Source organism: Schistocerca gregaria, chromosome 4 (assembly GCF_023897955.1).
Source record: "Schistocerca gregaria isolate iqSchGreg1 chromosome 4, iqSchGreg1.2, whole genome shotgun sequence".
NCBI lineage: Eukaryota > Metazoa > Arthropoda > Insecta > Orthoptera > Acrididae > Schistocerca > Schistocerca gregaria.
Window position 1 is genome coordinate 753,643,257 of NC_064923.1, and position 24,439 is coordinate 753,667,695.

Sequence of the window (24,439 nt, forward strand, 5' to 3'; positions counted from 1 at the left end):
GAAACATGTCATCCCACATGAGCAGCAATTTCCCGCATGGATGCAAAACATTCTCTCATGCAAATAATGCATCCCCTTTCAAACTCAGTGATTTGATGGTACCGTCCACAGATACATCTATGAAGCATCCTGCACATATGTTCGAATCATTACCTTCGATTTATAGCAACAACAAGAGTAGCGTGCACATTTTACCAGTAGGTGGTGTTGCACCATGATGTCAGTATTGACCTAGAACCTGCGGGCTGACGTCGTTCAAATGCTAATCATTTCTGCAGAACATACTAATGTACAGGCCCTGTGAATATGAACATCTTGTCTCTAGTGAATCAAGGTGTTCTATTTTTCCTGAATATGAGTGTATATTGGTCATACTGTTCAGTTAATGAGACATGTGTGCTCAAACATTAGTCATTGTATCAAGAGTGTATTTCTCTATTGCAGTGAACTACAAACTCTTTGAAGCTTTCATAAAGATTAAATCTGTGAGCAGGACCATTACTCAAATGTAGTTCATTGTCCTTGGTAACCTGATATATGTGTGACTCTGTGTTTAGTACAAATATTCAGTTCACATAGTACCACCTTTTTTTAAAAAGCAAGCAACATTTTGCAGCATTTGGAGTTCTTATGTCTCTTAAAGTCACTGAGCAGCAACTTCAGTCCTTAAGTGCCTGGTGACGAGCCAAAAGCTAAAGTGAAATCTTTTTAAAAACAAGTACCACTTTGTGGCATTTGAGGTTTCCACACCTCCTGAACTGATCCTGCTGCAACATTACCCCTAAACTCCATGTGTTTTTATTTTGTTAACCAATAGCTAAACTGAAATTTTTATTTCCACACTGAATACACTGACAGTTCTAAGCAGGTCACATTACTTTCAAGTCAGGCACAGTAATAAGTTGCTCTCCTGTGTCACTTTTATGGCTGGAAAAAAAATAAAAGCTATGGAAGCTTCTTTCAGGTGAGCATATAACGCATGCACAAAAAAATATACGAAAATAGAACAAGATAGAATTTTCTGCAAAAAGGAGAAAAGATCATGCAATGCATGAAGAAAGAAGAGAAGATCAGAAAAAAACATGTTTACAAAGATAAGACAAGTGTAAAGCTCAACACATCATTAGACACACAGTTCTGTGTATTTACCAGTTGTTTCCTCGCTGGAACTTTCTGTTTTTGCTCTTCGATCAGTGTCATCTGAAGAAAATGTGTGTGAGATATACCATTATAGAAATATATTTATCTTAAATTTTTACAACAGCAATTTATATTTTCAGAATTAACCAACATATTGGAATTTAGAATAAGTTTTAAAAGTACAGTTCTTTTAGCATATTTAGTTAAACTGTTTATTTCAGATACCTGTTTATTCACACAAAAATATTAAGAAATGTGAATAATACATTTAATGCTTTTGAAAATTACTGTAGCATACAAATGTTAAAAAATGTATGTTGTTCCTCTTGCGGAATTTCCATTAGTGAAAAATATTTATTTACTTTTTTCTTTTTTTTTTTTTTAACACACTCTTAGGTCTGCAGCATCCTCTTAGATTATTAAGGGAAAAAAATAATAATTATGGTATGCTCACACAACAGAGTAAGTATTTGGTTTGCTTTGTTTGAAATATTCTAATACGTCAGTTAACTTACCAATGACTTTTAGACTGAAATCCACACTCGCCGAACCTGCATCACTGCGAGCTGTAAATGTGTATGTTCCAGTGTCCACTTTTGCTAAGGAATATATCGCAATTGTTGATGAATTTTCATCATGATAGATGGAACAGTGCTTAGTAGAAGCCAGGCTTTTTCCGTTCTTTGTCCATACCACTTCTGGTTTAGGGAAGCCTGAATACTTAACTTCTATCTTCCACTGATTAGTTATCCTTAACTTCTGAGTTATCAAACTCTCATCAAATTCAAGTTTTGGAGGTTCTGTAAATTTAGATCCAATTATTAATATTAGTTATGATTATCACGCAACTGAGTAACCCAAATTCTAATCCAAGTAAATCCAAATTCAAAAGAATCTGAAACAAGAATTTTTTCTTTTTAATTTCCTTAACAACAATAAAAAAAACAGCTTACAGTGTATATGAGAGGTTATCACAAAGTTCTAATTATCATCTTATGTAATTAACTTTTCTTTCATTGCAGGTATGTGCCTGTAGTCCTGGTGCACATTAAAATCCCCATGCCACAGTACTGTAGCATGCCATTAGAGGTATGAAAACAAAATGGCACAGACCATGGTTGAAGTAAAGTATGATGTGGTAATTTTTTCTGAATGTGGGGGGGGATAAACACTAGGAAGAACTGAGCATTGAAACAGGAGGTGCTGGTTCTCAAAGACTGAAGTACCACAAGCAAGTAAATGGTGTAAACATTGAAAATTAGCTACATAACAATTTTCTACATCTTGTACGACATTTTGAACACAACATAGGCTGCCGCCAGCTGGGTTCCTCGACTACCCATAGCTTTTCAAAAAGCCTGCCAAACTGAGGCAACAGCAGGAATGCTGCAGCTGTATCAGGTCAATCCAGATGACTTCTTTACTGCCTAATACCATGGATGATTGTGACTATATCAACCTGAGACAAAGGAAGGACAGATGCAAAAGAAAGACTTGGATTTACCACTACCAATAAAGACAAAGACTGAACCATTGTCAGGCAAAGTGGTGCAGAACATTTTTTGCAACTGCCATGGTGTGGCAACATATTATGGTCAAAAGTGGTAAACTGCACAGGTGGGTACTAACAATATCTCATTATGAGGCTTGCAGTAAGCTGTCAAGATGGAGCATGATGCAAGGGCCAGTTTCTGCTGGCAGCACTAAGTATTTTGTGTTCTCATGGTAAGTATTAGCCAGAAATTCTCTTTCTTAATTTTCATATCTGTTCTGTTACCTGTGCACAAATGTTAAAAAGTGGGACTCTGATTTGAATTAATATCTAGTACAATCACTGGACACACTTTTTCTGAATACATCTGTGATCTGCTTCGAAGACTTATTGAAGTTAGTCCATCACACCTCATAAACCTTTTGCAGAACGACATTGCTTTTCTTGACAACTGTCAAACTCATCCTGTAGATCTCCTCAACGATCTCAGTGAATTCATGTCACACAGATGTAACAGCACTACATGTACGTCAAAAGACAAACTACTTTAACATGCCAGTGCTTGTGGTTATTTCACATGTTTTTGAGCTTTTCTACTGAATCATATAAACAAGAAAAGAAATAGTGGGCAGCTGCACTAGCATATTTTAGTAAATAATGGTGCACCTGAAAATATATTCTACATATGTTAACATTATGAATCAAAATGTTAGATAATTGATGTGATTCTCTAGTCTTTTAACAAATATGTGGAGCATATGAGTTAGAGTCAATGATACTTATCCCAAAATATGGCAACAAATTGTGGAAGGAGTTCAAGAATATTACTATACAATGTAGTCCACACAGAAAGGCAGAAATTAGCAAACAATTGTTTTGGTAGCAATGAAACATTAAGGAATCAATAAATAGAGTCTGACACAGAAAATAAGCTTAACAAAACCCAACAGAACATTATTCAATACAAGACAACAATGTGGAAAGAGAAATACATGACACTTCACTGGTTTTATTTCTGTGCCACTAATAAAATCAAAAAGTTCACAATTAGCATTTAATTTATTTCTTAAGTAAGTTGTGTTGGATTAACATTTTTATATTTGTTACAAGAACTTTTAACTGTACCTTGAATTTTAAGTTCACATGATGTTTCTGCAAAGCCAGCTGTATTTGTTGCCTGACATGTGTAAATGCCAGATGATGTCTCTGTAGTCTCACTTATGATACATTTGGCAATCCTGTTCTCATATGTCAAATTTTTGCTTTTGAATACCTTCCCATCTTTCAACCTGTTACGAAATAAGATTGCAATTTTACAAAAAAAAAAAAAAAAAAAAAAAATAAAATAAAATAAAATAAAAATCCTTTATGAAACAGATGTGCATTTTGCGAACTGATCAGTAAATGTGGAAATGACTAAACAGAAATGAACAATCAAAAAATTAAGTAATAATACAGATATTTCACACAAACAATTAAAGTATAGGGATGTGTTGCTGCCTATATACAAACATAGTGATTATCCTTCAAACAAAGAGAGTACAGATTTTGTGCAATGTTGCTACACCGAATCATACAAAAAGATGTTCAGAAGCAAGAAATTACTTAACTCGTTCTTTCGGTATGTTTATAAAATTGACCAATAAACTTTAAAATACAAGCAGTACAATAATCTTTGCAAAATACATATATATTTATAATACTGGAAGAGATTGTGAATATTATCTGGAAAGGCATAACAAACTGCACCTCTTTAACTGGGATCAAATTGCAAAAGGAACCTCTGAGATACAAAAATGTTTCAAGGGTGATTTCACTGAAATGGCACTGAAGCATTTCCCTATAAAATAAATAAATGTCGCATGACTAGGGCCCCCCCGTCGGGTAAACCGCTCGCTGGGTGAAAGTCTTTCGATTGGACGCCACTTCGGCGACTCATGTGTTGATATTCTGTCACGCTGACCTCTCAGTTACCAGGGACAGACTATTTCCCTACTAATAAATATGTTTATAGTGGTAAAGAACACCTTTCAGAAAAGTGGATTACCTTCTCATTCATACCACATTATAAGACTCTTACTCTATTTATTACTTTATTTCACAGAGTTATGACAGACACTGTAACAAAATTTTAATAGATCAAAATAAAACTTGTATTTGTCTATACAGAGTAATTAAGCAAAGCTGTTATGATGGACACACACTTTATGAAGACAGTGATTTAAAGTAGGCCTACATGTTTTTCAACAAATACTGTTTCCATTACCTTTCCACACTTAACAACAACACAATTTTTTAAATAATTATCATTGTCTGTTCCTAACAATCCACACATACCCACTCTACAGTCCTTATTTAATATGTCTGTAATTCTTCAAGAGAGAATATCTAACACTAAATCCAAAATTCAGTGTCATCAGCCAAATAGGCTTACAGCTTTTCTGTAATCATCATTGATTTTCTAGCCATGTAGCGTCTTCTTTGAATGGATGTCCACCAAATTGTATGCAATCCCTGAGTAATTCTGTTCCCTTCAATCACTTCTCTTTCATGGTAAGACAGATGCACCTTTTTAACATTTGGTCTGCTGACTGTAATCATGTGATTAATGTTTTATCTGAAATATAAAGGCTAATCCAGAAGTAAGATACCCCCATTTTTACAAATATACAACATTGTTTATTCTAATAGACATTTACATAATTGGAAAGATAAAACTTAGCTCTATTGTTCTACATAATTGCCATCTTTTTCAATGCACTTCTTTAGGTGGTCCTCCAATTTCTGTATGCCCGTGTTCTAGAACTCCGACACCAACCCATTGAGGAAGCGTTTCACCTCTTCTTTGACTTCATCATTGATGTGGAAGCATTCACCACCCAAGTGTTCCTTTAACTTGAGGAAAAGTGATAATTACTTGGTGTGAGGTCTGGACTGTAAGGTGGATGGAGCATGACAGTCCACCAAAGTTTGGCAAAAGTTCCTGGATTTGGCAAGAGATGTGACATCAGGTGTTATCATGAAGCAGCATTACACATTCTGTCAGTCATCCTCTCCAGGGGTTAGGGATAGTTCCCCTGAGTCTTTGTAGTGTTTCACAATAACTGTCTGAGTTGATTGTTATTGCAGGTTCCATGAAACTGATCACCAGTATCCCCTCATGATCCCAAAACACAGTGGCCATGACTCCGCCAGCAGTTTGTTTGGACTTCTTTGCGATTGTTGACTCTGAATTATGCCATTGTTTGGATTTTTCTTTGATTTCAGAAGTGAAATGAAACACCCATGTTTTTTTTCCATAACAATCAGGACCAACAATCTTTGCTTATCTTCTTGACACTTTTGAAGAAACTGTCAAGCACAGTCAAAGTATTTCTCCTTGTGTTCTGCTGTCAGCATACGCAATACCCATTGAGCGCAACACTAGTGATACCCCAGTTTCTTCATCAAAGCTCTTTCAACTGTACCGTAAGAACTCCCAGCAATCTGATCAACAAGTTCACAGACAGTGATCCTCCTGTTCTGAAGCACTTTGCATTGGGCCATCACAAGAACCGCCACCGAAACTGAAGGCTTCCACTTTGTTCTTCAACGTTGACCACCTTCCAACTATCACTGAACTCCCTGCACCATTTTTGAAAGTGTTGAACAGACATACACTTGTGGCAATACACTTGTATCAAATGATGATGGATATCCATGGCAGGAGCCCCTTTTGCATGCAAAAACTGAATTACAGAATGAATCTCGCACTTGGTGAGATCAACAATGGGCACCTCCATCACAGTTGGCTGCTGAACCAGTGTTGAGTGGCACAGCAAAGCACAGCCAGGAAGAATCGAGAGTGGGGGAACAGTCACGAACAGTGGTGTGGACAGATTTCATCCAGTACCTTCTTGTGCAGCTGGAGATCTTTGGGAACCTTGCTTCTGGATCAACACTCACACAACAAAATTTACTGAATGCAAAGACATCACACAACTTCTTTAATTCTCCACAAAATCTACTTTGGCAAATTTTTCCCTGTCTATTTTTATTATTTCTTAATATCATCTTTAGTTCCATACTTGCTACAAGGCATACTTCAATGAACTTGACTTTCCTAGATATTCTAGAGAAAGGGGAAGACTGTGCATTCAGTGAGATCAACAAGTCACTGAATAATTAAGTGGCAACAATGATAAAAATAATGATGAATCATGGTACAAATCAGAGGCTGGAAATATGGAGGTAAGGGTAACAAGAAATTATTACTATGTTTCGTCTGGAACTCCATGTAGTGTGTAGTTAAATAAAAGGTGGATTGAAAAGTAATACATACCACTTTACTGTTGGCTCAGGTATTCCTCCAATAACACAAGAAAGAGTTATCGACTGTTTTAAGCCACACACTACCCCTTCCAGTGGCTGCTGGATTGCTGGTGGTTCATCAGATAATGGTTTAGTAACTTGTATGTAATGGGTGTTGTGTGATGGAGCACCACGGCCAATATCATTCTCGGCTGACACACGGAACATGTATTCCCCATTTGTCTGAAGTTGTGTAACTTTGTGAGTTGTCTCTCTAACCATTTCCTTTACTTGAATCCATCTATGCAAAAGAAAATTTAGAAAAAAAGGAAAAATTACATCACAACTCACAAATTAGTGGCCCATATTCATTGGAAATATGTTAATTGATATTTATGTCTGTTACAACCATTTCAGATGTTATATTACAGGCTAAATGGTGCATTTCAGCATATGATCAATTGCAGTCATATATTTCTATGTAAGACACTTTGACACACACACACACACACACACACACACACACACACACACACACACTCCACTGTCTTATTAATGGAACAAAAAATTATATGACAAAAAAATTTTTTTGGGCACCTCTTTCACAAATCATTTATTTTTGCTGCTGGTGCTTGATGTACTGGAGATCAAGAGGTTCTACAAGAACCATCCTGAAGAGCTATTAAATGAAGAAACAGGCTACAGTTAGTCTATACTTCATTATACTGCTAGAACTGGCTAATAACCTAACCAAATTGCATTATATTATGCCCCATTATAAATCCATGTGCCAGTTCTTTATTTATTTTACTGTCCGATGTTTATGAATGTATATTTTGTATATTTAATATCACAAATTTAAGTTCTGTTATGATTGTAAATTCTTTGATATTTACTTCTGTACTATAATAAAAAAATATACACCTCAAAAAAATTTTGCATCGCCTTGGTTCCAAGAGTTCCAGAACCTGCACAGAAAATTGGAACAGAAATTACATAAATTTCATTTCTGCCCTTTTTATTGCTCATGAAAAACACACAATACATGTTGTACCTCCATACAGCAAGACCTTCAGAGATGGTGGTCCAGGTTGCTGTACACACCAGTACCTCTAATACCCAGTAGCACATCCTCTTGCATTGATGCATACCTGTATTTCATTGTGGCATACTACATACAAGTTCATCAAGGTACTGTTGATCCAGATTGTCCCACCCATCAATGGTGATTCGGTGTAGATCCCTCAGAGTGGTTGGTGGGTCATGTCATCCAAAACAGCCCTTTTCAATCTATCGCAGGTATGTTCGATAGGGTTCAAGTCTGGAGAACATGCTGACCTCTCTAGTCGAGCGATGTCATTATCCTGAAGAATGTCATTCATAAGATGCGCATGATGGGGGCGCGAATTCTCATCCATGAAGCAGCATGCCTAATCAATATGCTGCCTATATGGTTGCACTATCAGCCAGAGGATGGCATTCATGTATCATACAGCCATTACAGCACCCTCCACGACCACCAGTGGACCCACATAATACCACCCCAAAACAGCAGGGAACCTCCACCTTGCTGTACTCACTGGACAATGTGTCTAAGGCATTCAGCCTGACCTGGTTGCCTCCAAACACGTCTCTGATGACTGTCTGGTTGTAGGCTTATGCAACACTCATCAGTGGAGAGAACATGATGCCCATCCTGAGCAGTCTATTCAGCATGTTGTTGGGCCCATCTGTACTGCGCTGCATGGTGTCATGGTTGGAAAGATGGACCTCACCATGAATGTCGGGAGTGAAGTTGCACATCATGCAGCCTTTTGCAAACAGTTTGAATCGTAACACAATGCCCTGTGGCTGCACAAAAAGCATTACTCAATGATGTGGCATTGCTGTCAGGGTTCCTCTGAGCCATAATCAGTAGTAGTGGTTATCCACTGTAGTAGTAGCCTTTGGGCAGCCTGAGCAAAGGCATGTCATTGACAGTTCCTGTCTCTCTGTATCTCGTCCATGTCTGAACAACATCCCTTTGGTTCACTCTGAGATGCCTGGACACTTCCCTTGTTGAGAGTCCTTCCTGGCACAAAGTGACAATGTGGACGCGACTGAACTGTGGTATTGATCATCTAGGCATGGCTGAACTACAGACAACATGAGCCATGTACCTCCTTCCTGGTGGAATAACTGGAACTGATCAGCCATCGGACCCTCTCCATCTAATAGGTGCTGTTCATGCATGGTTGTTTACATTTTTGTGTGGGTTTTGTGACATCACTGAACAGTCAAAGGGACTGTTCTGTGATACAATATCCACAGTCAACATCTGTGTTCAGGAGTTCTGGGAACTGGGGTGATGCAAACATTTTTGATGTGTGTATCTTTGTCAGTTATGCTAGGCAACAGGCTAATAACCTGGCCACAAAAACAGATTATAATGAAATAACTGACAAAAAAGAATTCTTTTCATGTAATTGTGTTTCATCAGCTTCCCATACTGAAATCAACAGAAATTATAGTCCCCAAACCCGAATCACTACTTGGAGACACCAATATATGCTGTAACTAAATGGAGTCACAAAGAACATTTCAGTGACTACCGCCATAACCTTGTTTTCTTTCAGTTCACATTATAAGTACTATGTGAACATAACTATTTTCTAATTTTACAGAGCTTTGTTAGTGCTCTAACACATACTGGTATTCTAAATATCATTAAGTTGTTCGTTACCATTAGCATGTGAATGCAGAAATGCACATTGCTTAATGGTATAAATTCAGTCAACAATACAGAACCTTTCCCATAATCCAACAGGACTAATACCCCTGGGAGAAGTGTTATCATGACATATATTCAGCTAATAGGCAAAAAAATTCATTTACTTAATGTAGCAATTATAATCAGATGCTCCACTCACGTATCTTATTTAATCAGCACATTATTTAATGAAAGTGGCATAACAAAGGAAAAAAAGGGAACGACAACTGACACAAAAAGACTTGAGAAATGAAAAACTTATAGCAGTGGGAATCAGATGAGGGATGGTGGGGGTAATGAAAAATTATATAGGCAACAACCGAACTAATTAACACACTTGAAGATCAGGTTGAAGATGGGGAATACGCTAATAATATATGTATCAGCAAGTCTGCATGTAGTGAAACAAGCAATCCGCACACATACAGACACAGGCAGACATATGTAAATGCAAAGAGGTTGGGCAGAGATGTCAGTCAAGGCAGAAGTACAGAGGCAAAGATGTTGTTGAATGACAGGTGAGATACGAGCGGCGGCATCTTGAAATTAGCGGAGGTTGAGGCCTGGTGGGTAACGGGAAGAGAGAATATATTGAAGGGCAAGTTCCCATCTCAGGAGTTCTGATAGGTTGGTGTCAGTGGGAAGTATCCACATAACCCAGATGGTGTAACACTGTGCCTAGATGTGCTGGCCATGCACCAAGGCATGTTTAGCCACAGGGTGATCCTCATTACCAACAAACACTGTCTGCCTGTGTCCGTTCATGCGAATGGACAGTTTGTTGCTGGTCATTCCCACATAGAAAGCGTCATAGTGTAGGCAGGTCAGTTGGTAAATCATGTGGGTGCTTTCACACGTGGCTCTGCCTTTGATCGTGTACACCTTCCGGGTTACAGGACTGGAGTAGTTGGTGGTGGGAGGGTGCATGGGACAGGTCTTACACTGGGGGTGGTTACAAGGCTAGGAGCCAGAGGGTAGGGAAGGTGGTTTGGGGATTTCATAGGGATGAACCAAGAGGTTACAAAGGTTAGGTGGACAGTGGAAAGACACTCTTGGTGGAGTGGGGAGGATTTCATGAAGGATGGATCTCATTTCAAGGCAGGATTTGAGAAAGTCGTATCCCTGCTAGAGAGCCACATTCAGAGTCTGATCCAGTCCCGGAAAGTATCCTGTCACAAGTGGGGCACTTTTGGGGTTCTCCTGTGGGAGGTTCTGGGTTTGAGGGGATGAGGAATTGGCTCTAGCTATTTGCTTCTGTACCAGGTCGGGAGGGTAATTGCAGGACGCGAAAGCTGTTTTCAGGTTATTGGTGTAATGGTTCAGGGATTCAGGACTGGAGCAGATTCATTTGCCCTACAGCTTAGGTCTTCATCTTTGCTCGAACAATGGATATAATTAGTTTTAAATATAAGTGGCACAACTGGTTAACAGATCACCCTTTTTATAATATTAAAGAATACTTTGATTTGCCAGATTATTATATTAACTTTTAAAAACTGTTACTTTTAATTGTATTATTATGTACTGCATAAACTTTGAAGAACTAATATTTAATGCTACACATTGTACTGCTGTGCATTGTATATACTTTATCTTGTATCACATTGATGAAACCCATATCACAGTGAAAAGGTTTATGGTGAATAAAGATTCTTGATCCATGATTCATTCTTTTGTTTCAGTTTAGAAGACTTGAATAAACTTATTTCTTGACTTTATATAGTAAATTACAAGTTGAGAGGAGATTTCAGTGAAACTACTTACGTGAAATCAGTCTTGTCATGGTATTCCAGAACATAGTTTGTAATAGGAGAATGTCCATCAAATTCTGGAGGCTTCCAGTGAAGTGTAATTGTCTGGTCAGTGACTTCAACAACTTCTGGGATGCCTGGCTCTGATGGTGGCTCTGTAACATATGAATGTATTTATTATGTTAATAAATAAGGCACTCATAATTTTCTTCTGTCAGAAAAGTCTTCTTACTTTGTTTCTCGACCTTAGATATTTAAACACAAATTATATTTTGTACAAGAATATTAGAGATTCAAAGCACATCTATGTTTACAGAGAAGTATCGCTTAATCGCTTAATTGCATTAATAGAAGAGTTCTATCCTGTTATGACTGTAACATAAAAACTACAAAATAAAATTGGTCATGTGAAAAGCACTAATTATGGTTTCATCTAAAATTAAAGAAAATTACCCATTAGAGTGAGGGTCATCTCTGCTGAGGCTTCCCCTTGCCTGTTGGATAACTTAACAGTATAGCTTGCAGCATCTGTTTCTTCAGCTTTCTTAATGGTCAGAGTTGCAGAATTCTCAGTCAGTGTTTGTATAATCTGAAATAATTAGCAGAAGTGAGTCACATATATTTTATTCATTTGTTGGTTCATGCAACTGCTTCATTACATCAAATAATAAATTATCATTAAGCTTGAAAAGCAAGTAAATTGCTTTTTTTGCACTAATATTTGTTTATTATGAGCCTATTTTCGGCTTATTACGCCATTGTCAGATGATAACTGACCCGCATCCACAAGAGATGCTAGTGTGCATGAAGCCAAATCTTTAAAATTAAAGATATTACTAATCCACAGAAGCACTGGTCATGGCACAGGGTACAAAATGTCTGCATCCACTAAAGGCATAAGTAAACATAAATATGACAGGATGGCTGCTTCAGTCAAAGGCGAAGGAAACACTGAAATGCAATGTGTTACACCTTCAAATTAGGCTAACAATTTAAGACTGGACTGAGGATTTCTTGGTAGGGAGGATGTGGCATGTTACTTTGGGTGGAAAATCATTTACAGTTGTAGAAGTAACTTTAGGTATGCTCCAGGGAAGTAAGTTGTGACCCTTGCTGTTTATTTTGTATATTAATGACCTTGAAAACAATATTAATAGTAACTCGGGACTTTTTGCTAGTAATGCAGTTATTTATAATGAAGTACTATATGAGAAAAGCTGCTAAATATTCAGTATGGTCCTTATAAAATTTGAAAATGGTGCAAAGATTTGGAACTTGCTTTAAATGTTCAGAAATGTAAAATTTTGCACTTCATAAAACTAAAAAACAATATAAGTGAGGCACAGTTGGAATTGGTCAAATCATAAAAATACATTGGTGTAATAAATTTTAGGGATATGGAATGGAATTATCAAATGGCTAAGTCACAGATAAAACAGTTGGCAGACAACAGTTCATTGTAGAATACTGGGAAATGCAATCAGCCTGCAAAGGAAATTGTTTACAAAACTCTTGTACAATTCCTACAAGAATGCTGCTCAAGTATGTGGGACCTGTGTCAAGACTAACAGGGGGTACTGAACAATATATAAAGATGGACAGCTTGTATGGTCACATGTTTATATAGCCATGAGGGAGTTTCATGGAGATGCTGAAAAAAAAAAGAAACTGTCAGATACTTGAAGATAGAGGCAAACTATTCTGAGAAAGCCTACTCACAAAGTTTCAGGTACAAACTTTAAATGATGAATCGAGGAACATACAATGACCCCCTATGTACTGCTCCCACATTGATTGTAAAGATAAAATTAGACTAATTACAGTATGCCCAGAGGTGCTCAATCATCATTCTTCCAGCATTCCAAACATGAATGGAATGGGATAAAGCCATAATAACTGGTATGTGGGATGTACCTTTTGTCATGCACTTCAAGTGCTTTGCAGAGTTGAATGCAGATTTACATGTAATCTGTGTTCGCATCTCTTAGTTTTCTTTTCAACCATGGGATGATAATAAACTTTATTAATCCTGAAATGGCAAACAGTATGTTATATATAACTAGAATGGCAAATCTCAGCCATGTAAGATAGCTTGACGGAAAACAAATCATTTCAAGATTTGGTGGAAAGCAACTTTTTATGCCAGCATGATATGTGAAATATTGTCAAATGTCTGTAATTGGGCAGAAGTCAGTTTGCCTTCCATATTCAGTTTTGGACCCTGGGTGGCACTACAGTGAAGTGCTGAAAAATCAGTGACATAACGTCTCAGAAGAGAACTTTGAAGTTATGACAATACTTTCTTTTGAAAAATTTTCATCATAGTATGCAAAGTTATTTTTTCTTTAACTAATTATGTTTAGTGGTTTGACCATACATGATTTATTTTTTTAATAATGCAAACTGCTGAAGATGTTGAGTTCATGATATGACAATTATATCAGGGATACGACATACGGGAACTACATATGAGTAACAATGAGTAACAAAAACAGAGTATCTGGTGGCAAATAGTGATGCTAAATTTGAATGACAAAGCAGTTATGAGACATGTAGAGAAATTTAAATATCTCAGGGCACATATTGATAAAAATGGTTTGCACCATATAAAAGCAGTAAAGTGTTAGAGTGTATGAATTCTTTTTGGTGGAATACGAGTATGTCCAACAGCGATAAGAAAAGAGTAGGTAAGATAATGGTTGACTCAGTGCTATGTTATGGATCAGAACTATGGATCTTAAATGCAGATCTCAAAAGAAGACTAATAGCTGTGGAAATGAATTATTTGCATAGGAGTGCCAGAATATCAAAAATTGAAAGGAAAACTAATGATGAAGTAAGAGCTAGAATGAAAGCAAATGATACAGTAATAGATAGAATTGAAAGAAAACCATTAAAATGGTACAGACATATGATGAGAATCCCAGATCATCAGTGGCCAAAGAAGGTTTATGAATGGAAACCACCCAGCAGACGTATCCGTGGAAGACCATGACACTCTTGGACAGACCACCTAAATAGAGCAATGGAACATTGCAGCATCGACAAGGAAGAAGCCTGGCGGAGGATAACAGATATACAACAAGATGTTGTTATTAATTAATCTTTGTATTGATTAATCCTGTAATAATAATAATAAAATGCAAATAAATGTGTGTTTTGATTTCAATATATATAATGTAACAGACTGGTTTACTTTCATTTTCCACATGCCACTGAAAAACAATGAAATAAGGCAAATTAAGGAGCTACAATACTTCAAAAATAATGTGTGAGGGACTAATACCGAAATGGGCAAAATATACGTACACCAGTAGAAAAATACTGAAACTGGCAGAAAGAACACCAAAACCGGCAAAAAATGTGGTCACAAAATAAAATAATGTTTTAGTGTACAGTAGTGTGATAGTGTACTGTTAATAATGGTGTACAGAATAAAACTGCCATGAGTTTTTACTCTTTTGTCAATGAATATTTTGACTTGTTCCGCATTTATGAATGGATCTATGGAAAATAATGAATGCATGAATGTCAGATATCACTCATGTTCCATTAGGGTGCCATCTGAGTCTGTTCTTATCTCTCAGTATTCGTTAAAGTACCTCCTTGATCCATCTACCATATATTCATCTGAACGAGACCTGCAGGCTCGTCACTGAATGTCTGAAACCGACGCCAACAGACAAGCTCTACCATCTTGCTGGGATTGCACCTCCTGCAGTGCGAAGAGAAGCAGCAGCCTATTGTGAAAGAGCGAGGGCTGAGATGGCAGAGAGCCACCTCCTCCACAAAACTCAGCCAGCCACCAAACGCTTGAAATCTATACGCAGTTTTCTCACAGCAACCGAAGATTTTAGCGACCAACCTGGATCTAGGGTGGAGAGAAGGAAGCGGTCAGGAGAAGGGCACTGGATGGAACCAAAGGAAGAATTAGCACCAGGTTATGATGAGCAGTGGGTGGTCTGGAGATCACTAAACAGGCTACGCACCAACACTGCACGGTCAAGAGATAACCTTCTGAAGTGGGGATATTCTACTACATCTAATCTCTGCGACTGTGGAGAGGTTCAGACAACCCAGCACATGTATAACTGCCCTGAATGTCCTTCACACTGCACTTTAGAGGATCTGATGTTGGCAACCCCAAATGCTGTCGACGTAGCCCGCTTATGGGCCAAATGCCTATAACATTTTGTTTCTGTGCACACATATTTGTATATATATATTTATAATAAAAAAAAAAAAATATCCACACTCTTTGCCTTTAAATATGTCTGCTTGTGTCTGTGTATGTATGGATGGATATGCGTGTGTGTGTGTGTGTGTGTGTGTGTGTGTGTGTGTGTGTGTGTGCGAGCATATACCTATCCGTTTTTCCCCCTAAGGTAAGTCTTTCCGCTCCTGGGATTGGAATGACTCCTTAACCTCTCCCTTAAAACCCACCTCCTTTCATCTTTCCTTTTCCTTCCCTCTTTCCTGATGCAGCAGCCGCCGGTTGCGAAAGCTCAACTTCTGTGTGTGTGTTTGTGTGTTTTATTCATTGTGCCTATCTACCGGCGCTTTCCCGCTTGGTAAGTCTTGGAAAATATATATATATATATATATATATATATATATATATATATATATATATATATATATATATATATATATAATAGAAAGAAACTTCCACATGGGAAAAATATATTAAAAACAAAGATTCCAAGACTTACCAAGCGGGAAATCGCCGGCAGACAGGCACATTAACAAAACACACAAACACACACACAGAATTACTAGCTTTCGCAACCGATGGTTGCTTCTTCAGGAAGGAGAGGGAAAGACGAAAGGATGTGGGTTTTAAGGGAGAGGGTAAGGAGTCATTCCAATCCCGGGAGCGGAAAGACTTCCCTTAGGTGAAAAAAAAGGACAGGTGTACACTCGCACACACATACACACACATATCCATCCGCACATACACAGACCAGACACAAGCAGATATATATATATAAAAAAACAAAGATTCCAAGACTTACCAAGCGGGAAAGCGCCGGCAGACAGGCACATGAACAAAACACACAAACACACACACAGAATTACGAGCTTTCGCAACCGATGGTTGCTTCTTCAGGAAGGAGAGGGAAAGACGAAAGGATGTGGGTTTTAAGGGAGAGGGTAAGGAGTCATTCCAATCCCGGGAGCGGAAAGACTTCCCTTAGGGGAAAAAAAGGACAGGTGTACACTCGCACACACACATATCCATCCGCACATACACAGACACAAGCAGATGTCTGCTTGTGTCTGTGTATGTGCGGATGGATATGTGTGTGTGTGTGTGTGTGTGTGTGTGTGTGTGTGTGTGCGCGAGTGTACACCTGTCCTTTTTTTCCCCTAAGGGAAGTCTTTCCGCTCCCGGGATTGGAATGACTCCTTACCCTCTCCCTTAAAACCCACATCCTTTCATTTTTCCCTCTCCTTCCTTCCTTCCTGACGAAGCAACTGCCAGTTGCGAAAGCTCGTAATTCTGTGTGTGTGTTTGTGTGTTTTGTTCATGTGCCTGTCTGCCGGTGCTTTCCCGCTTGGTAAGTCTTGGAATCTTTGTTTTTAATATATTTTTCCCATGTGGAAGTTTCTTTCTGTTTTATATATATATATATATATATATATGATGTTGTAAATAAAATAGAAAGAAACTTCCACATGGGAAAAATATAATAAAAACAAAGATTCCAAGACTTACCAAGCGGGAAAGCGCCGGCAGACAGGCACATGAACAAAACATACAAACACACACCCAGAATTACTAGCTTTCACAACCGATGGTTGCTTCTTCAGGAAGGAGAGGGAAAGACGAAAGGATGTGGGTTTTAAGGGAGAGGGTAAGGAGTCATTCCAATCCCGGGAGCGGAAAGACTTCCCTTAGGGGAAAAAAAGGCAGGGTTCAATTTGGATAGTGTCTTGTGGAGTTGGATCATTAGGAGTGGGATCAGGATTGTTTTTCTTCGTGGCAAAGTGATATTTCCAGCAGAGACTACGAGTGTAGGACAGTAAATCTTTGACAATGGCAGTTTGGTTGAACCTGGGAGTGGGGCTGAAGGTGAGGCCTTTGGATAGGACAGAGGTTTCGGTTTCCCTACCCTCTGGCTCCTACCCTTGCAACCGCCCCCGGTGTAAAACCTGTCCTATGCACCCTCCCACCACCACCTACTGCAGTCCCGTAACCCGGAAGGTGTACACGATCAAAGGGAGAGCCACGTGTGAAAACACCCACGTGATTTACCAACTGACCTGCCTGCACTGTGACGCTTTCTATGTGAGAATGACCAGCAAAAAACTGTCCATTCGCATGAATGGACACAGGCAGACAGTGTTTGTTGGTAATGAAGATCACCCTGTGGCTAAACATGCCTTGATGCACGGCCAGCACATCTTGGCACAGTGTTACACCGTCCGAGTTATCTGGATACTTCCCACCAACACCAACCTATCCGAACTCCGGAGATGAGAACTCGCCCTTCAGTATATCCTCTCTTCTCGATATCCGCCAGGCCTCAACCTCCGCTAATTTCAAGTTGCCGCTGCTCATACCTCACCTGTCTTTCAACTTCTTTGCCTCTGTACTTCCGCCTTGACTGACATCTCTGCTCTTACTCTTTGCCTTTAAATATGTCTGCTTGTGTCTGTGTATGTGCGGATGGATGTGTGTGTGTGTGTGTGTGTGTGTGTGTGTGTGTGCGAGTGTACACCTGTCCTTTTTTTCCCCTAAGGGAAGTCTTTCCGCTCCCGGGATTGGAATGACTCCTTACCCTCTCCCTTAAAACCCACATCCTTTCATCTTTCCCTCTCCTTCCTGAAGAAGCAACCATCGGTTGCGAAAGCTAGAAATTCTGTGTGTGTGTTTGTATGTTTTGTTCATGTGCCTGTCTGCCGGCGCTTTCCCACTTGGTAAGTCTTGGAATCTGTGTTTTTATTATATATTACTGTAATTAATTTTTTTCTGTGTGCTATTCATTTTATTATATTCCTGTATCCATGGTGCTTCTGACAAGAATAGAAAAAAAAAATCTGTCTACATACCCCCTCCCCCACTGCCCATTTCATTTTCCCTGTGGTCATTATTATCATTTCTTTTCCAGTCAGTTCCCTAATCTACTTGCTTGTTTTCATGCCTTTCCTAGTATTCCCCAATAAACATCTCTGCACTCCTTGCTGAGTAAGAACATTCCAACTATTTTATGGAAAACTTTGCTATAATTGATCCAACAGTAACTGTGTTTCACAAAATTCTTTAATTCTATTTTTTCAGCACTGCATCACAAAAATTTGTGTGAAACAAGGATGGGAAGATACGATAAAAGATTACATCTACAAGACAGTCACTGTGCTACCACTGGGTTGTATGCTAGTCTAAGTTAATTGTGTTTGTTGTTGCTGTTAATGCAAACAGTACAGTGTTCTCTCTAACAGATTTTTCAGACTAAATATTACTGATGTGTCATCTTATGCTCATCTGATAATGTAAAAAATTAGCAGTATTGAAAAATTACTGTAACTTTAGCATAAATTTTTTGAAATGTGATATACACCGGAGCCAATGTTTTAAAGAAACACAGGTAGGAAATGAATGATATTTTACATGATGTGAGACTGTCCTCTATTTGATAAGGAGTAATAACATGGAAAGCATTTACAAAGTAATTATAGAAATACTGTAGCATTATCTGTTCATCAGGTAAGTATGATTTGAGAGGCCTTACAGTGGCTTCAAAATTTTTCTAAGAGGACAGGGAAACACCAAGAACCACTTATTATATGCTAATCATATGTGGAATCAAGTATTTAAAAGATTGAAGATTGAAGATTAACAGGAACTTTGAAAAATGCATTATGACAGATGTGGATGTTTGGAAACTCATTGTTGCTACCTAATAAACTGAAAATTCATTCTAAACCATCCTTCCTACAATTATTTGATTATTACAAGTCACTAAGAAAAATATGAGAAAATATATAACACAAGAGTTTTTAAAATTGCCATCAACTTCCATCTGCAATATGGCCTGAATAATAATGAACTTATAACATACCCTTGGCGATTTCTTGACAAGTTTGCCATTGATGAACCATTCATCCTGTGGTGGAGGAGCTGCAGTGAATTTCACCTCAATAGTTACATCATCTCCTTTTTTAACTCGATATTCTTTTGTAAGAGATTCGATGTTAATCCTTGGTGCTGTTTCAATTACTAAAAATAGGAAACAAGGCAAATTACAATATAATTATTACACAAGCTATCTGTATCAATGTGAACAAATTAATATTACACTTAAAGCACCAAGAGCATATTAAACAAACTTAAGCTTACAAATATATATGATCCGAATGAACATACAAATTGTTGATGTCGTTGTTCTCGGCTGAAGACTTTTGTGGTGGAGCTCTCCACACTACACTATCCTGTCAAAACCTCTACAGCACTGCATAACTATGTCAACCTATATCTATTTGAACCTGCTTACTGCAACAAAGTTCAGTTTCCCCTACACAGTTTAGATTCCCCCTGCACAGACACACACACTCCTCCATCATCACACCCATGTCTCATTATGTGCCATGTCAGCTAATCTCATCTTTTAGTCTAGTTGCACCATAAATTTCTCTTCCCTCCTATTTGATTTTGTACCTCTTCATTAGTTATTTCTTCTTCTTCTTTCTGGAACATTTGTGCTTATGCAGGTTGTTCATACAGCAAGTTTCTCTTTTCCCCTACAATCTGCCAATCAGTGTGCCTTACTTGAATATTTCAGGTATCTCAACTGCAGATTTTTCAGTGCTCATTTAACTTTTGGACTCTGTATCACAGAATGAACAAAAATGGACTAGTACCACTATTGAAACAAGCCCTTCATAAGTGTGTGCGTATGTGTACTCTAGCTCATTAAAGGATTCATCCAAAACCTAGCAAACTTTCCATTTTTCAGTGTGCCTGTCACTCCGTTACTTCTAAATTATTTACTAGAGACAGCTGTGTTCAGTTTAGTGATTCTTTGTAAGTCATATCTCTAAAAACTGTATAGAACTTGTGGAAGAAGGAAAGTGATGTTGCGAGCACTCACTCACTCTCTCTCTCTCTCTCTCTCACACACACACACACACACACACACATGTTGCTCTTGTGATACATGCATAAAAAGTATTTACTTACTTTCAACTTTAAGTTTTGATGTTGATTTTACATTCAAAGCAACACAGCTATAGTCTGCTTGATCCTCAATGGTAACATTCTTTACAACTAATTTCTTCACAGATCCCTCTGAGGTTATTTGGTACCGCTCAGATGATTTTATTTCTTTGCCTTTCCTAAAGGAGGAACACAATTTCAGTATTCAACTACATTTCTGTTTATTAAAATAATCTGGTGTGATGCTGGTAAATGGTAGGTATACAAAGTCTCACAAACATCATCATAAGCAGATCATTTTGTAGATCACCATAGCAAATTTTAAAGCAGTAACATATTTACTGGAATATTTATTACTTACATCAACCATTTCACATTAACATCAGATCGTGACAGTTCTACAGTGAATGTAGCATCCAAGTTTAGAGGAATTAATGTCACATCTGGCAATTTCTTAAGGAACTGCACAGCTGGCTCTGTAATGCATGAATAAATAATTAATAATGAAATAAATAAGTAATTAAATGATTTATTGTGAAAGAGATGACCAAATCTACAAACATTGGTAGAAGTAAAATGTTTTGCATGCGGTCTACTTAAAATATAACTCTCAAATAAAATTTCATATTATTTGTACCTTCAACAGTTAGTCGTGCTGAAGATGTCTGTTCACCAACTTCGCAAGAGTAAACACCTGCATCCTTAAGTTCGGAATTGTACACTTTCAGGCGCTGCCTCTTTCCATCAATGGACAGTTGCACATGTTCAGAAAATTGCAGCTCCTTGCCGTCTTTAAACCATCGGACAAGGGCATCTCCCTTTGTTAGCTCTATTTCAAATGTTGCTTTCTCACCCTTCGCAACAGTCACATCCTGCATCTTAGTAGTTATCTCTGGCGGAAGTTCTGTAATTAATCAGTTATACATATTTAATCATTTGATGTGTAATTTACCTTGACAATTATATCCATTCTGTAAGCAACAGGAATTCAAAGGAGAGGCCTATCATTCACACCAGGTTAAGCAAAAATTGCTTGAGACATTTGTTTGCATAGAAGTTCACCTAGGTAGTTTACAAAGCAAAAATTGGCATAACATTATTGGTCTATTTACATGAAGGAGAAACTTCAATGATTTGAAAGTAATTAAGTTATACATTAACATTGAGAAGATGCTGTAGGAGACTAATTCTGTACACTTTTCTCTGTTCACCATAAGAAAAAACCTGAGGTAAACATTATGCCATGTAGTCTTCCATGTTTGTTTGAATCTCAATTAATTTTGTTTCACGTGGAGTGGAAGTAAGCTGTGTCCAGTACAGTCAAGTAAGATCATAAGGATACATTTTATGATGTATTACACGCACAGAGACTGAGCGATAATGTGGGATGACAGCTTTACCATAGCATTAACTTATGCACAGGGTAATTTTTCTGAGTGAGTTTTCTGATTCCTTACCTTGATTCCAGATCAGTTCTGTGGGGTTCATATCGTAATGGTACAGTGGCAAATATAAAAATGCAGCATTTGTATTGTATGCTCAATGCTGTGAAAATGATAGTTTTTTATATTTCTACAACACTTATCACTCTGGTTCATGTGAGACTACATCTAAGGCATAAAACATTGAACACAGTCCAAATAAATGGTATTTGGTTTTTTCTTATGTGTCCTAAAACATTAAATTGTTATGTTTGCTTAATTTTAGCAACCTTTATCAACAGTCTTCTGCAAGATATTGATACTTAAGAATTTATATCTGAAATGAAAACAGGAATTTCGTTTGCAATATGTAATTAGAAAGAAGAAGACATCATTATTCACAAAAAATGATCATGAATTATACAATTACGAGATTTGCATACTTCAGATTGAATGAAAAAGAAAAGCATAAAGAAAGAAAGTTGACTACAGTGAGAGATGAATCAGCGATCCATGAACCGTAGTGGGTTACCAAGCTACAGCACTACCAACGCTGCTATACATCTTATGTGTGTGTGTGTTTCAACTGTAACAAATACAGTCCATTGGAAAACTCCAAAGCTGATTTTTTCTGTAAATTTATGAAAAACATTAAGAACAACCTAGGGCACTTTTTAACTGTGTTCCACATGTGTGTTTCACTATGGAATAGGCAGCAGCCTCAGCCATTTTCATACTGCATATTAACTGTGTAATAATCAGAGCACAACAGTTATTTTTGAAATAACAACTACAAAGCAAAATCATGATTAAGAAAAGCATTGATGGCTGTTAATACATTAGAATATCTTAAAGTTTCATTTAATGTAACTTAGTAATAATATATCTAATACATAGGCAGGACCTACTTCCAAGAGTGTAACAACACCAGTGTATGTGTGCTGCAGCTTCTGACCAATCATTGCATTTGCATATGTTTACATCAGGTTTATTCTTGTGATGAACAGATTATAGTAACCTACTTCCAAGAGCGTAACAACACCTGCATATGTGTGCTATGGCTTCTGACCCATCATTGCATTTGCATTTGTTTACATCAGGTTTATTCTTATGATGAACAGAGTATAATAACAATTAAATATCATCACACTGCTATAGTCTATTTTATGAGAGGCGATCAAAAAGTCCAGGCAAAGTCTGAGAGATGCACCACCACCACATATTGAGGTAATGTTTAGTTAGTAGCATCTTTGGAAAGAACGCACACCAAGTTTCAGCCATATTGGTCTATTTCTTTGTGTTTGGCATTCGGGTGAATCAAGGAAGTCAAAAAATGGACGAAGAAGAATTTCATTTGGTGATTAAACATTACTTTATGAAAGGCAAAATGGCTCAGAGGACTAAAGAGAAGCTTGATAAACATTACTGTAACTCTGCACCTTTGATTGGAACAGTTTATAAGTCCTTCCAAAATTTTCGGAGTGGCTTTATGGGCACAAGTGATGCTGAACGTTCTGGACACCCTGTGGAGGAGACGACTCCAAAAATCATTGACAAAATCCATGGTATGGTGATGGATGACCGAAGAGTTAAGGTGCGTGAGACTGCTAGTGCTGTGGGCATATAGAATGAATGGATACATAATATTTTGCATAAACATTTGGACATGAGAAAGCTATCCGCAAGATGGATTCCGCGAATGCTCACCCTTGATCAGAAACGGAATCGTGTAAAGTGTTGCAAGGATGGTTTGCAGCTGTTCAGCAAGAATCTGCAGGACTTTAAGCATCATTTCATGATTGTGGATGAAACATGGATACATTACTACACTCCTGAGACCAAACAACAATTTAAACAATAGGTTACCAAGGGAGAATCTGCACCAAAAAAGGTGAAGACCAGTCCTTCAGCAGGAAAGATGTATGGCGACTGTCTTTTGGGATTCACAAGGGATAATCCTTATCGACTGTCTGGAGAAGGGTAAAACTATTACAGGTGCATATTATCCAACGTTATCAGATCTTTTGAAAACTGAGCTGCAAGAAAAATGCCAGTGACTGGACTGCAAAAAAGTCCTTTTCCATCATGTTAATGCACCAGCACACACCTCAGCAGTTGTGGAAATAGGATTCCAACTTGTTTTTCATCCCCCCTATTCTCCAGACTTGGCTCCCTCGGACTGCTATTTGTTCCCCAATTTGAAGAAATGGCTGGTGGGACAAAGATTTTATTCAAACAAGGAGGTGATTGCAGCAACTAATAACTATTTTGCAGACTTGGACAATTCCCATTATTCAGAAAGGACCAACAAATTAGAACAGCGTTGGATGAAGTGTATAAGTCTAAAAGGAGACTATGTTGAAAAATAAAAAAGGTTTACCCTAAACACGTAAGTAGTTTTTATTTTGCACGGACTTTTCAAACGCCCCTCGTATG

The 24,439-nt window shown here is 37.8% G+C and overlaps 1 protein-coding gene across 11 annotated transcripts in view; it reads right to left on the bottom strand.

Moving 5' to 3' along the window:
- LOC126365782 (titin) overlaps positions 1–24,439 on the bottom strand; it is a 523,502-nt gene that overhangs the window by 38,336 nt on the left and 460,727 nt on the right. For 10 of the 11 annotated variants that reach the window (XM_050008347.1, XM_050008355.1, XM_050008352.1 and 7 more), the window contains 10 exons: positions 21,220–21,486; positions 20,944–21,058; positions 20,607–20,761; positions 19,489–19,646; positions 11,876–12,011; positions 11,436–11,577; positions 6,954–7,223; positions 3,758–3,921; positions 1,656–1,940; positions 1,150–1,200 (listed from right to left, as the gene is read on the bottom strand). In XM_050008347.1, coding sequence (XP_049864304.1) covers positions 1,150–1,200; positions 1,656–1,940; positions 3,758–3,921; positions 6,954–7,223; positions 11,436–11,577; positions 11,876–12,011; positions 19,489–19,646; positions 20,607–20,761; positions 20,944–21,058; positions 21,220–21,486 — 1,743 coding nt within the window. The remainder of the gene's footprint in view (positions 1–1,149; positions 1,201–1,655; positions 1,941–3,757; positions 3,922–6,953; positions 7,224–11,435; positions 11,578–11,875; positions 12,012–19,488; positions 19,647–20,606; positions 20,762–20,943; positions 21,059–21,219; positions 21,487–24,439) is intronic. The other variant, XM_050008348.1, reaches the window with a different exon arrangement.